At 37.1% G+C, this 15,787-nt stretch overlaps 1 protein-coding gene across 2 annotated transcripts in view; it reads right to left on the bottom strand.

The window, feature by feature from the left end:
- Positions 1–15,787, bottom strand: part of LOC126470361 (tolloid-like protein 1) — a 595,917-nt gene that overhangs the window by 63,425 nt on the left and 516,705 nt on the right. For both annotated transcript variants that reach the window (XM_050098158.1, XM_050098159.1), the window contains exon 15: positions 14,199–14,412. In XM_050098158.1, coding sequence (XP_049954115.1) covers positions 14,199–14,412 — 214 coding nt within the window. The remainder of the gene's footprint in view (positions 1–14,198; positions 14,413–15,787) is intronic.

The raw sequence follows: 15,787 nt of genomic DNA, 5'->3' as shown, positions 1-15,787 counted from the left end.
AGAAAATAACTTGTGCCTGTTGACTATTGTGAGTAAAGGGACTTCACTAATACCGTACATTCCATTGAATAAACCTGCCCCTGGGAGCAAATAAGAAGAAAAAGACTATGTCAGTATGAAGCACATATTTGCTTACTGTTTCAAAGACATGGAAATTATAGTGAAACCACTTTAAAAAAGCTGAATAAAAATTTTACAACAGAGTAAACAAGTATATTTGACATCCAAGATTTATCTCACTTCTCTTCTTTGTGCCACTGAAAAAACATTAAAATTTTTTGAATAAATGGAATTCGTTAAGAGTTTAAATATAATATTAATTGCAGAAAGGATCAGGCACCTTCCAACAAATAACTGGCTTCATGAGAGGAAGAACTATTCAAGAGAAATAGGAGCACTCTGGCCAACAACATCCCAACTAAAATGTGTATGTATCATCAAAATAATCTCATCACTTGCTATAACCATTTGAGTTACTAAAGGAAATTCATACAATTGTTAATTCATTCTCATTCATAAACTATTTGTGTTAAGATTTTTGTCATGACAGAAGCTGTCCTCTCCACTACCAGAGAAATCAGTTGTAAGGAGTCTTACTGCAGAAATTATACATGAATTGGCCTGTAATGATTTAATGAAATTGTAGAAAGTGTCACAATGGAAACTCCAGACTGGAATATCAATAATGTGAGGAAAAGATAGTTGCTACTTACTGTAAAGATGACACACTGAGTTACAGACAATCACAATGTAAATACCCTTACACATTAGCTTCCAGCCAAAGCCTTCTTCAGAAAAGGAAACACACACACATTCAATTACACAAGCAAGCACACCTAACACACACACACATGACCTCCATCCGCAGCAGCTCAGACATGTGTGTTTCCTTTTTGGAAGAAGGTTTTGGCTGGAAGATAATTTGTAAGTGTCTTCTCATTGTGCCTGTCTGCAACTCAAGGTGTCATCTATATGGTGAGTAGCAGTCTATATTTTTCTTATATTGTTGAAAAAAAGCTAAATTAGACTATACAGGCTACAATCTTCGCACACACATCTCAAACATTAGTGACAGATGCTTGGTGCAAAAAGAGTAATCAGTGTTTGTAAATTGTATACATGACAGAGTTTGTGAAATAGACTTATAGAATACTCTCTAGAAAAGGATGAATTAATAATACTAACAAAAAAGTAGTGTGTGTAAAATGTCAAAGACCCAGTCATCATTAATGAATATTGGATACTTAGTGTATGTGAAAAGAAGGTTGAAATCTGTGAGACAAAAAGATACCAGAAACTTGGAGAGACTCCATGAAAATAATTCTCAATTGAAAATATCATATTAAATTTTAAGTGTCCTTGAAAAAGGAGAATGGTGTCTGCAGTAAGTTATTGCATTTTTCTGTGACACATAGGCACCTCGTGAGTGACAGATTACCAGCATGTTTATATAAAAGTGAAGCTTTTTCACCAATGGCACATAAATGACAATTGTGCCTGATTAAAACAATATAAAACTTAAAGATATCAATAATAAAGTCACAACAGTTATCTTGCCAAGGTTACCTTGACATCTGCTCAACACTGCATTAAATTACATAAGCAATTTTTTTCCAACCCATTATCAGTTGCAAATGGAAACCACAATAGAAATAAAAAATGTTTTATTTGCAACATTTACCTACAAATATAGTCACCATTATGACTTAGACATTTGTCATAGCATGGTACCAACTTTCTTATACCCTCATCGTAAAAGGTGGTCATCTGTTATTTTCACCCATTCCCTATGCTGCTCCACAGCTCACAGTTCACGACAAAATAGTGTCATCATAACCAATTGCTCAAGTGAGCAAAGATATGAAAATCAGAGGGAGTCAAATTACAGCTCTATAAAAACCACTTCCTAGTGAAAATGCTGCACGAGTGTCATTGTTGCATCTGCAGTATGTGACAAATCATTGTCTTCAAGAAGGAAATTCATGACAGTTACATTATACAGACTGCATGGAATCAGAGGAAACCTCTCACCAGGCACTTCACACTTGGCATTAGACACTATTGTTCTAAGCATCTCTAACTGCTCACTGTACACTCAGAACTGAAAAGTGTGATATTACACAACAGACAGGCCTACTGGAGACACTATGCAACATGTTTGTGGAAAGCTTCATTGTCTTGTCCCTGTGGTTTTAACTTCATGACCAATCAGATCCTAGAAAAAAAAAATAACTCTCATATCATATGATGCAGGGAGTTCTTGATCTCCTCAGTAATTTTTGATACTGTGTCATCCAAGCCATCAACAAATACTTTATAAGGTAACGTACTTTGGTTTGATCTACATACTAACAGTTGTTAATTTTTCTGTTGATCTGTTATCATTTAACTTACATTGGCTAGGATATGTAATGTCGTACTACTGCTCTTTTCATTTTTTCAATTTTGCCACATAGAAGACAAGTAGATCAAGTATTTTTTTCAAGCACTACACCCTGTCAGGAGACAATTATGCCAACAATAGTAGAATAAATAACAACATATATTAACAGCATGGAATAAACAGAGGTGTTAATAAGTATGTTACTAAGAATCGATCAACATACTTCATGTCAACAATAATGTAGCCAGGCAAACAGTAACAGAAGAATATTTAAATGTGTAAAGATAAAAATGAACATCTGATAGATCATGAAGACTCAACTGACATTTTAGAGAAAAATGTAAAAAACAAAAATGTTAAATACTTAAGCAGGCTAACAGTGTATGAGGATAAGGCAGGCATTAATATGTTACAAAAATTAGGGAGTAGAAGTGTAAGATGTTATTTCAAAACTGTATCAGGACAAACAGTTACATAGCAGCCACACATAGAAAATACCAACTAAAACTGTATTATGATATACTAATCATTTAACTTTTATGTTATGTTAATCAATCTGTAACAGACAATATTGTTGTGGTACACACATCACTGATCCATGAGAGTGAAATAAAAGACTCTGCCAGAGAGCTCTGTAAACCAAAAAAATAATGAATGCACTCAGTTAAACAGATGCTTGTGTAAAATATTGAAAATTATCAGTTTGATGTGATTTTTGTTCCCATTCTTAGTCTTATTTTTTTGATATCTAAGTGGAATTCTTTGGCAATGACACTGTATCCCATGAAATCCTACTCTCAACACTGGCAATCAATTGTCTGTATTCCCCTACTATATTAAACTACATGGCCAGAAAGTGATATGATGTTTCACTACAACAAAGGTTTTGTAGCTGTTTAAAAATTGTAAGCAGTGTGCAATACATTAGCAACTTGCAGAAAAAGTGTGAAGTAAACACAAGCATTGAGATTCACTAGTCAGCTTAACAGTGAGCTCTTAAATGCAGATGTCATCAGGAAACTATAAGAAATTTATCAAAACTTATCATTTGAAATGTACCTTTAACTGTATCTTTTCTTTTTTGCACTGAACTATAAACAATTCTGTATGGAAACAACACCAAATATAAACCTGTTTGTGTTATGATTTAGTGTACTTCTGATTCTGTTTCAGTTTATCTGTCTCACCCTTAAGCACTGTATTTTTTTAATTTTCTCATGACCATTCTCATTTTTTCTTGTAAGAAGTATAGCTAACAGACAGTTTCTTTTCACTTAAATCAACTGTAACAGTTTCTGACTGTTCACATTTCTTGGAGAACTTATTTTTATTACAGACTTCTGGGTACTTGAAAAAAGTCATGATTATCATTTCAGCAGATGAAGCAGTATTCATGACATTTTTCAAATACTTACAAGCTGTGGGGAATCACCTTCTGAAAATATATTGGGCCTTCTAAATAATTCCTATGACCACTAAAATTAGTTCTATGTCATGCCCACAGGACTAGATTCAAATATTGGGAATTAAAGTAAGATGTAATTTCAAAACTTTGTTACAGGAAGTTCATCATTATTTGCAACTTGAGAACAGTTGTAAATCTAAATTTATTTCACATTATGTGTCAGAAGACAGGCAGTAAAAGAAATAGTAAGTAAATAGTTTAAATATTGTAGGCAAGTTCTTACAGAATATAAATACTTTAGGATTAAAGGAGACCACTCACAGAAAAGCAGAAGCATTGTGTTGTCAATAGGTGCACAAAAAGACTGAAAATCTGCTAGCTTTGAGAGGTATCCTTTGATGAGCTAGAGTAAAATATCACTGCTTCATAACCCAAGACATTTAGATGCTTTCCTTCACCACCATCTTCTCTGAACTATGAAAATGGAAGTTATCCTTATAACACATCCTCCACTCCAGTAATGGGTCTGGTCTCAATCTCAGGCAACCCACTGTCCCCACTCCCTCCACACAGTGTGTGTGTGTGTGTGTGTGTGTGTGTGTGTGTGTGTGTGTGTGTGTGTTTGTCTTTCTTTTACTCTCACTCATCAAGGGAAAACTCCGAAAGCTAGCTGTATGCCTATCAACAACTCAATGCTTCTGCTTTTTAATGAGTGGTCTCTTTCAATCCTAAAGGTAGTAAATAGTTTACAACAAATGACATAGAATGCAGCTGTAGTCTGGTTATTGGTATTGCTGATCAATACTTCCAGAGCTCATTAATTTGATTTCTAGCGATTACTTTTTTTTTTTCTCGTAGAAAGACCTGGAGTCGACTTAATTCAGCCTCATGAGGCCAGCTGCAAAGCTGTAGCAATTAGTTATTGAGAACATTATACATAATATGTTTAAGTGCGATCAAGTGAAAAGGCCTTTGCAAGACTGTGAAGCACACAATATCATTGCTCTTAGCACATGATTAATAACTACAATATACAATATCAGTTAAACATGTCAATACCATCTAAACAGCATCATGATATAATTTTATGTGCTGTTGCACATTTATGAAGTAGCATTCTTTGGTCACTGAATATCATTAAGAAACTCATTTTTCAACAAAGTTATCATTTCAAGAATATATTACAATTCCACCACAAATTGTGTCACCCACTTCATTACATTGTTAACGTCACCCAGCAGCAATTATGATTCTAGGAGATTTCAAGTTGTATTTTGTATTTAATATACTTTACAATTTTTTGAGTATCATTTCTCTACACAGGAACAATAAGGATAATGCATAGATGTCCTATACTGGTACAGTCAAAAGCTTACAACTTTCAACAGCTAGTGAAACCAACTCGTCTTAGTTATTTGAGTATGTATGGTGAATATTGCTCAACAAGCTTATAGCTTTAATACATAAAATTAATTGATTTTGTGAGAGACAGTAGAATAGTCACTTCCAAAGTTGTGTAGCTATACATTTTGCCATATTTATGCCAGTTGTATGATACAGAAACCTGTAGCTTATAGGTTTTGCAGTGGTTGATCATGTAAACTTCATGACCATAACCAGCAATGACTAAGAAAAATATGTGATCAATCAGCATGCCAAATTGGATATTATGACAGAGCAGTTTAGTTCAGAAGTTTAGAGGTTTCCATCCAAAGTAACAATAAGTTATGTTATTTTCTGTTTGGTGTGGCAGCAGAAGATTCAGTAGATCATCTACACTTATGAAGCTGCTTAGGACGTGGCATCAGTTATTAGATGGCAAAAATTTGGTCAGTTCAAAATGTTCACCAAAAAATTGTTTCAAGATGTGATGAGACCTATGCTGGCACAGACTTTCTTAATGATGCTGAGAGGATTTGTGGTGGACCCATATGTCTCTGATGTACGTTTTGTGGTGTGCTATGGTTGAACTGATCTTCTCACATTGGTCTTTCATTAGAAACCTCTACAGAGCTGTCTTAGGGGCTATTTTATCACTTCAAGTAGTTTGAGGTTATTTAAAATGATACAGCATTCTGTATGACAACCTACCAAAAAATGGCAAAAATGACTATTCTTTATCAAGTGGTTGTTTTTAAAACAAATAGCATGATTACTTGTCCAGAAGCTATAGATTGGTATACAAGTATATAATCTGTTTCAAGGAGAGCACAGTCAACAATATGGTTTTCACTGGTATCAGACCTGTGGGTTATAATACAATTAAAAGCTTGTAAAGAGATATAATTTTGAAGAATGAAACAAACCTTCAAGCCTTACGAAATTTGAACTCCTTGCCCTGTACAATTCTGCTGATATTACTGAAAACTCATAGAAGTTCTAAGGGAGTGCTAAATACATGCAAAAAATGTTAGGGCAACATAGGCTAAGGTGGGACTTGATCTCATATGGCAAAATGTGTGTACTTGCCTGTTGATTAATTCAGCAGTTTTATAAACTCATCATAAACTCACTACTTCTGATCCCTTCAATTCTCGTAGAAAGTGTGTACTATAGGTGAAGATGTGATGATACATTTACTGGATTTATAAGAAAGTGAACAATAGGTATCAGCCATAACATGGAAAACAGTTTGTGGGGGGGGGGGGGCTTATACCATTTTAGAGCCTATGTGGTTGTTGGAACTTTCTTTACAGAAAACATTTCTTCAAAAAAGAAAAATTTAGTCCCTCTAACTTCCATGGTGCAATAATTCTATTGAGAATACAAAAGGGTCACAAAAGCCAACTGGCTGTACCCACTATATCATACACTATCACACCAACTGTGATCATTCCGTGGCCAATTGTCACTCACCTGAAAATGTAACAAATTCCAAATCTTTGCATGACAGAGTTCATTTTTTAAATCATTCTGATGTAGAAGTCTTCCAGTAACAAATGTCTCCACACACACAAAAGTTTTTTTTATTTTATTTTTTTTTAAAGCAAAACTGGGTTGCATAAGTGGTCTGTATGGTTCCTATACTATACTTACATCAAGGAGCCAAAACATGAAGACCAACTGCTTAATAGTTTGTTAGTCCACCTTTACAGTGCAATACAGCATGATGACAGGTGGTATGTATTTCATAGTTCTTTGGTAGGTTTCTGGGGGTACATGACACCATGTGTCTATAAGGTTCATCTGAAAAGTTCTGAGCCTGAGAGTGACTATGACAGTTTATGCTTTGAAAGAAGATTTATTTTTCTCGCCTACAAAGTTCCCATCTACAGCCGTGGTGGCTTCTTGATTAGATGAAAAATGCTGACCAGCAAGGAATTTCTTCAGTTTTGAGAATAGGTGGAAGTTTGAGGAAGGCAAATCTGGGGAATAGGGCAGATGTTCCTGTACTTCATAATGCAAATCCCTCAATTTCCCCACTGCCAAGACACTTTTGTGGGCACGTGCTTTTTCTTGATAGAATGCATTTTTTTCTGCTTTGAGCAGGGTTTGTCTTCACAAATACTTGTGTTCAGTTTTGTAAGAACTTGGGAGTAGTATTCTGTAGTTATGGTTTTATCTTTTTCAAGATAGTAAATCAACAAAATTTCTTTCACACCCCAAAACACTGATCACATTATCTTTCCAGCCAATGGCACCATCCTCACCTTCTTCAGAGCTGAAGAAGTGGCTTCTGTCCACTGTGTAGACTGATGGTGGATTCAGGTGTGTAATGGCAAATCCAAGTTTCATGTACTGTCATGTATTGATGAAAAAATTCACAGATCTCTTTTCAGAAACTGTTGTGTGATTGTGATCCACAGTGAGCACACATGGCATTCATCTTGCTCAAAGCTTTCTTATGCTCAGTTCCTCATGCAAGATGTGACCAATATATTTGTTCGATATCCCTAGAGCATTATCAATTCCCCTCATCTTTATATGCCAATCTTCCAAAATCATATCATACACTTTATGTTGCACTTTTTGGACATCCTATGTGTTGATCACCTTGGATGCTTTCATGGCCATGTTGAAACCTGACCATCTATTGCTTCACAGTGGAAACTAAAGGTATAGAGCTGCCATACACATTTACAAGCAACAAATGAATATCAGTCAGTGTTAAACCTTCTTTTAAGAGGAATATAATCACTGCATGACACTCAATCTTTTTCCATTTTCAACACCTCATTCACCACAACTGCTTCAAACAACTGCCTACAGTCAACTGCTGCCTGGACTAACTTCAAGTTTTATGTGGTATCTGCTAACATGTGTACCAATATAAGGGGGAAAAGATCACATGAGTAGTGCTGCAATCTCTGTGTGAAGGCAAGAACTTTTCAGAAACCATCATATGTACAGGTCATGCAATGCTCATAAATTATTGGCCGGTGTTTTGTGGATGCTGAGGTGACACCCAGTAGCATCACGTAAGTGTTCCATTGGGTTCAGATCAGACAAATTTGGTGGCCAAGACATGAATGTGAATTCACTATCATGCTCCTCAAATCACTGTAATATGATTCTAGCCTTGTGACATACACAATTATCTTGCTGGAAATGCCATTGCCATCAGAGAATACATCAAGCACGGGGAGATGCAGGTGATCTACAGTGATGTTCGCACAGTCCACAGCTGTCATGATGCTTCCAGTTACTCCTCACAGGTTTTATGGAAGTTGTTGGTTGTTTTTTTTGGGGGAAGGAGACCAGACAGCGAGGTCATCGGTCTCATCGAATTAGGAAAGGACAGCAAAGGAAGTCGGCCGTGCCCTTTGAAAGGAACCATCCTGGAATTTGCCTGGAGCAATTTAGGGAAATCACGGAAATCCTAAATCAGGATGGCCAGACGCGGGATTGAACCATCGTCCTTCCAAATGCGAGTCCAGTGTCTAACCACTGCACCACCTCGCTCAGTTTTTATGGAAGCCTACATGTATGTCCCAAATAGCATAATTCTGCCCCCACTGGCCTGCATCCCTGGCACAGGACATGTTTCAAGCAGTCATTATGTTGGATGATGATGTATCCTGATATGACCAGTGACCTAGTGTAATGAGAAACATGATTCATCCAAACAGTGAGTACATATCCACTGATCCACAATCCAATCTTGATAATTCCATCCCAACTGCAATTGTAATTGATGATCTCATTGGGTTAACATGCTCCATGCTTAACACTGTGGGCAAAACAGTGATCTCTGAAACATTTGCGCCTGCATCAACACTGTGCTCTGTCATCAGGTCTGCTTTACAACATAGACAAGTTTCCAACCTCTTCATTCTGTAATGAGGCATGTACATTTATCACTTTGACATTTATTCATTGTTTCAACTTTCACAAATCATTTTCCATTGATGCTCACAACAGTAACATGTGAATAGTTTTCTCATTTTCAAGATTCTTATTTTCAGGTGCTGGGCCATAACAATCTGTGCTTTGTCAACGCCCCTTATGTTAGTGGTCTTCCTCATTTGTGGCCCATATCACTGCTACAATGACTCTCCATTCATCTTTGCTCTGTGTTACTTTCCTTACTGTGTCACATGTCCACAACACATTCAGTCTTATGGTAGCCAGAGGTCACACTCAATTTCAATAATGAGTATCATCACTAGACAACCTTTTTGCTCCACCAGCTGGCCATTTCATGATCAATAGTTATTGTCTAAATCACAAGGTAATCGTAATATGAAAATATTAGTTTGGCTGAGAAGTAAGAGCAAATATATTTAGTAGCTGTACTAATATTTCAGTGTTATGCTAACAGTCCATCAGTGTCTTGACACCCACTTCATCAATGGGACCATCAAATATTGGGATCTAGTACCAGATCATGGAATCATTGAGTTCCCTTCAAGATGACTTTGTGGAGCAAGTGAACAGCAATGTCATGCCATGAATATCATGCTCCACACTTGTCAGTTATACAGCCACATCTCATTTTTGTAACTTGCAGATATTTAAAATGAAAAGCATAGTGGCACATACTAGACAGTTAACAGGTCAAAATAGTAGGCTACTACACTATTTGTCTGATGGAGTTCTGATATGCATATTCAGTATGAATTTCTCAATATTTTTCTCTTTGAGATATGGATACTTGTTTAGAATAGGGAAAGGGATGCATTTGATTGTAACTATGAGAAAAGTCATTGCACTAGCATTCCATCATCAGTGTCAATAAAAATTTTGATGTCCTTGTGAGGTACAGTACTTCAGATAAATATTATTCTGAGCATTAATTGGTCTGCAGTCAGTTGTGTGGTAGTTTCAGTTGGGTCAGTGCATTTTATTGTATAACAAATTATTCACAAGCCTGAGTATGTAAGGGCACGAGAAAAAAATATTAGCCACACCTTAAAAGAGCACACTGATCTCTTTGCAGCACTTTAGATGGTGTATATCAGATACCAGGCAGTCATGTGGCATTCCACCACTGATGTAAGTCATGACAGTAAAGCTGCATGCACCTGCCTGTTATTTGTATGGAATCAGCACAGAAAATGGCTCAATGTGCTGATGTGACAGAATGGCACAAATGAGCCATCATATTTAGACATGCCCCTGGCCACATCATAAATGAAGAGACCGAGTGAGGTGGTGCAGTGGTTAACACACTGGACTCACATTTGGGAGGATGACGGTTCAGTCCTGCATCCAGCCATCCTGATTTAGGTTTTCCGTGACTTCCCTAAATCGGTCCAGGCAAATGCCGGGATGGTTCCTTTGAAAGGGCATGGCCGACTTCCTTCCCTGTCCTTCCCTAATCCGATGAGACCAATGACCTTGCAGTTTGGTCTCTTCCCCAAATCAACCCCATAAATGAAGATGCTCAATTTTTTAGTGAATCAATGTGAACTGTCCATCATGTCAACGAGGAAGGGTGTACCATTTGTGACCATGCAACATAAAGTAAAAATAGTGGTTGTAAAAGATCCTTACTGACAGGGGCCATAGATGAATGTCACACTTTGTCAATAAAAGACAGTTTCAGACCCAACAGGAATTGCTGTTGTAAATGAGTGCAGGTCCATCTCAAGCAGTTTTTTAAGCAAAAATTGTGAAGGGTAGTGCATGTAATGGAGATTTGGAGTCAGGTGCATCTGGAAAACGCTGTGTCATCAGAACAAGACACAGCCAGAGCAAAAGTACAACATGCACAAAGCTGCAAGTGCCATAGATCCTCCTCACTTACATGAGTTCCACCAGTGCCATGGGCGGTGCTGAGCATAAAGATATCAACTTCGCCTCTGCCAATTGCCAGCCAAGTACAATCTGCCAGTGAACAGATGACAACAAAGACAGGCCTACTCAAAAGATAGAAGAACAGTTCTCACCCGCTTGGTTATAGATTATCGCCCAGGGCTGACTTAGACAGGGGACATCATTTAGTGAACTTTTAGAAGTGAACTGATAGTTGTTGTAAATTGCATTTGCTATGTGCTGTGAAGTTTACCTATGATTTCTTGCACATGGCCATTATTGTGTTATATCACATGCAGTGTTACAGACTTAATCATTCAACTAGCCACAAAGATAAGTAAACCTTTTTAACTCATTTGTGTAACTTTGTTACTAATTTGTTGGAGTGCTGTAGAACCTTTGTTCTCCTATCCTGTTACCTCACCCTGGGGCATAGCTGTATAATAGTGGCAGGGAGAAATTGTTTTAGCAGTGTACTGCACCAGAAGCCATTTCACAAACGCAGCCTACCTTAACAACAGTCACAAACTTGGCCTCCACAGCAGTAACGATGAGGCCTTTATGACATTGGTGATGAGGGTTTACAAAACAAAACATCTTTGTTGACGATGGCACATAAAGCTGCACATCTTCAGTGAACCAAACAACACAGAAACAGGTCAGCTGCTGACTGTAGGTGTGCAGTGCAATTTTGTCTCTTTTGAAATGACGCAATCTGTTGAGTTCACCAACAGCCCAATGAGGTGTTTGGCCTGCAGGGTGTGGAGCATGGTGGTGGTTACATGGAGAGGGTGATGGCTTGAACCCATTCATTCAAGTACCATGAACATGACATCAATATTTTTTCAACATTCTTGTGACCAAGTGTTGGCCTTACTTCTATATTTCCATTATGAGTGTGGTGTAGATGTTTCTGTCTTCCAGGATGACAAGAGCCCCATTCACAGTGCTGCATGCACATGTTCCTGGTTTGTCAAATACTCAGGCACTCTATGACACCTAGGCTGGTAACAAAACCACCCAAGTTTAATCACATAGGAAATGTCAAGAACTATATAGAACATCAGGTGAAACCTAACAATCAACATCCTCACAATCTGGTAACTGTAAGGGATCTAATCATTGATGAGTGTCTTCAGCTAGATACAGCATACTTGAAAAAAATTTGTGGACCTTCATGCTTGCTGAATTGAGGTAATTATCAAGGTTAAAGGTCACTGTGTGACTAGGGCCTTCCATCAGGTAGACTATTTGCCGTGTGCAAGCCTTTTGATTTGACGCCACTTCGGAGACTTGCACATCGATGGGGGTGAAATGATGATGATGATGATGATGATGGTGATGAAATGATGATGAGTGGAGAAACTCTCTGACCCGAGCCCTTAGGATTGACATTCTGTCACGCTGACCACTCAGATACCGGTGGTGGACGAGGCTAAAGGTGATATTACATGATATTAGCATGATGTCTCCTGGGAGTGACTAATTTTTTTTGTAGAGTATGCTTATTGTGGTGTCGTACCTACTTACACAAATAGCTTTACTTCTGTTTTTACTGTTAACATGCTGTTTGCATGTTTGCATGGTTTGGTACATTTCACTTTCTGTTTTTGTCCATTTGTTACCAATGGAAAGTAACTGCTCCACATATGGTATGGTGGATATGATTGTCTACTGTGATTTAGCAAATGAAAGTAAAATAAGGAAGGAAGATTGAAGTTTAATGTCCTCTCAACAGCAAGGCCTTACAGAAGGAGCCCCAGCTGGGATTACAAAAGGATGGGGAAGGAAATCAACCACAATCTCCCAAGAATAATTCAGGACAGTCATGGAAAACCTACGTCTAGATAGCTGGAAGTAGATATGAACTATTTTACTAAGGAATCTGACTCATGTGTTAACCCCTGCATCGCCTCGCTTGGTCTAATGAAAGTAGTCAATGAGACCATGTCCTCTACACTGAAAGTGCAGAGAACCATCTGATAAACTGTTTGGCTGACTTTTCCAGTGTCTTAAGGATACAGTTTATCTAGCATACCAAGAGGTAAATATTGGAAAGCATCTCTCCATCCACACACCTCGGATAGAGGATGGTTTGCTACATTAAGTGAATGGAAATCCTGGAAGCAGTATCCAATGATTAGCAGCAGCAGAAGGCCAGAGTCATCATTCCTTCTGGGTAGAACTTAACGAAGAATTACTGTATCCATACCATCATGGCAAATTGAAGTTCCATTAATGGCTGCTGAAAAAGAGTGGTGCAGGTGCACTCTCAAACTTAATATTTTATTTACTGACAAGGTGTGATTCACAAGAGATAATATTATGTATTTTCATACTCCCAATTTAGTTGCAGAAAGAGGGTATCAACAACACCATTTCTCAATCAACAGATGCGCATGTGTTGTTGCTGGTATATCAATAGGATCATGGATACTACTGAAGATATTAAATGAAACTCATTACTAAGAGTTTTCCATTACCTTATTTCCTACCTTACTAGAGGCTATGACATGTCACAAAAGACTATACATATGGTTCACACATAATGGCGCACCAGAACATATCCAAGAACATCTGATGACCACATTACAGGAGCACTGGGTCGTTCAAGGAGGCCCCTTACCTTGGACCCCACATTCTGCACACCTCAATCATCTAGACTGTTGGTTATGGAGACTTGAAGAAATTGTTCCATGCCTCTTCAGTCAATAATGTGCAGATATTACAGAACTTTCCCTTCTTTGCATTCAGCAGATACAACAACAACTACAACAGAGTCAACCTCAATGGTTGCATGATCTGTAATTCCATAGCAGAGGAAAATGCATTGCCTTGTGTAGAAATAACATTGAGCAACTCCTATGAACAAGCACCATGAATAGACATCATATTATACCTTACCTATGAACAAGTTTCAGATCTAAGAATGTATGCGTTTCTGGACCCAGGTGTACTGATTGTTTTGTTTTGATAAGTATTAATGGATCTGAAAATATCTGAAATTTTTTTAACATCCACATACATGATTCTGTTCTGACATATGCTTCATCATTTTTTCACTGTGTAGGAATATGAACATACTATCTGAATAGATCTTAAAATATAGTTCTGTGAATGTCTACATGTATCACATTAAATTGTCATTTCACTCTCAGTTTATTAAAGTATATCACACTAAATATATCTAGAGAAAAGTGAAATGTCTAGTACCTGTAGTGTGCCTTGCAAGAAAACCTCTACGCTGAACTGAAGCATCTGACTTGAAAACCATTAGCATCTCATTGCCTGTTGCCAGCAATGGGTGAGGAGCTTTGGAGCCACAGAAACGTCCTAATGTGTGAGCATCAGGAGAATCACCATCGTACAGGACTACATGATCATATGCACATTCTTGATGTGGTTCCATCTCAAATTCAACAAAAGTCTGAAACAGAATGAATTCACTGTAAAGAACACGTACAAGACAACAACAACATGTTGAATTATTTGCATGTTCAGTACGTATGTGTAGTATACAAGGTGAAGAATTGACTGTAAAGAATACACACAAGATAACAACAACACATTGAAATACTTTAATGTTTAGTACACAAGGTGAAGAAACAGTATTAATCTATCTCAAAAGGAATCAGAAACATTTAGCTCATGGCAGGATCATCAATAGGAACTGTACTGAAGTTTACGAAAATAATGGACCAAGCACTGGATAGATTTGTACTCAGCAGAACAATTCATGATAAGAAGAACCATTCTTCTTACACATCTCTGTAAAGAAACTTTTAAATGAGCAATGTCTATTGCACAATACATGTAAAATAAAGCTTTGGGTAATAGATAGAAAGATGTTAACTGAAACACATTTGACTGTCAAAAGGGCAATTCCTGAAACTCTCAATGACTACTGCAGCAGAATCTGACAGAATAATATCTTACAAAATCTAAATAAGTTCTCATCATATGTACATATTATCAATTGCACCAATGTTTGTACCCGACAGTCACTGATGACTCAGGAACTCAAATAGAGTATAGCAAAGTAAGAGCAGAAATATTCCTTTACAAAGGAAAATCCAGGATTTCTGCTCCAGTGTGAGACATGAAGCAGTGCAAATGTGAGTGATACAGATATTAGTTGGAATGAAGTTGAGAAATAGTTGAAGTCATGGAATGTAAACAAAGCTCCAGGCTTGATGGAACCCCATAACAGATTCTATATAGAAATTTCTGTTGAGGTAACTCCTCTTTTACATACATCCTTTGAACAAAAAACTGTGCCCAATAGTCAGAAGAAAGCACAGGTCACATCAGTCTGAAAGATGGATAGCTGAGTTGATCCACAATTTTACTGTCCAATGTCTTTGATATTCATCTGGTGAAGCAGATACTTTTGGTAATTGCATAATGAATTTAAATAAAGTTAATTTCTCCACCACATGACAGAATGACATTAATGTGAAATTTATAGAACAATCAATGTCATAAATATGAGGACAAAATCCAATATAGCACCTAATAACATGTTGTTAATTTTCTGGCTGCATTAGATGTGTTTCTGAATAAGCCTGTTAATCTCCTTTGAGTAGTAGAAGGTATGCACTGAAATATTGTCTCAGAAGATATGTTGAAATCCATTCAACACATGTCATTTTCAATGGGTTTAATTACTACAAATCCTGTTCACAATTAGTCTAATGATATGTGAAATGTCGTTTGAAGAGAAGATACACCCAATTTTCTTTAAAAATATATGTAAATATATAACTACACACAGATTATTTACAAGTGTTTAATTAATTATA

Source organism: Schistocerca serialis, chromosome 3 (genome assembly GCF_023864345.2).
Source record: "Schistocerca serialis cubense isolate TAMUIC-IGC-003099 chromosome 3, iqSchSeri2.2, whole genome shotgun sequence".
Taxonomy (NCBI): domain Eukaryota; kingdom Metazoa; phylum Arthropoda; class Insecta; order Orthoptera; family Acrididae; genus Schistocerca; species Schistocerca serialis.
Note: the sequence above shows the minus strand (reverse complement) of the source record. Positions and strands in the feature narration are given on the sequence as shown.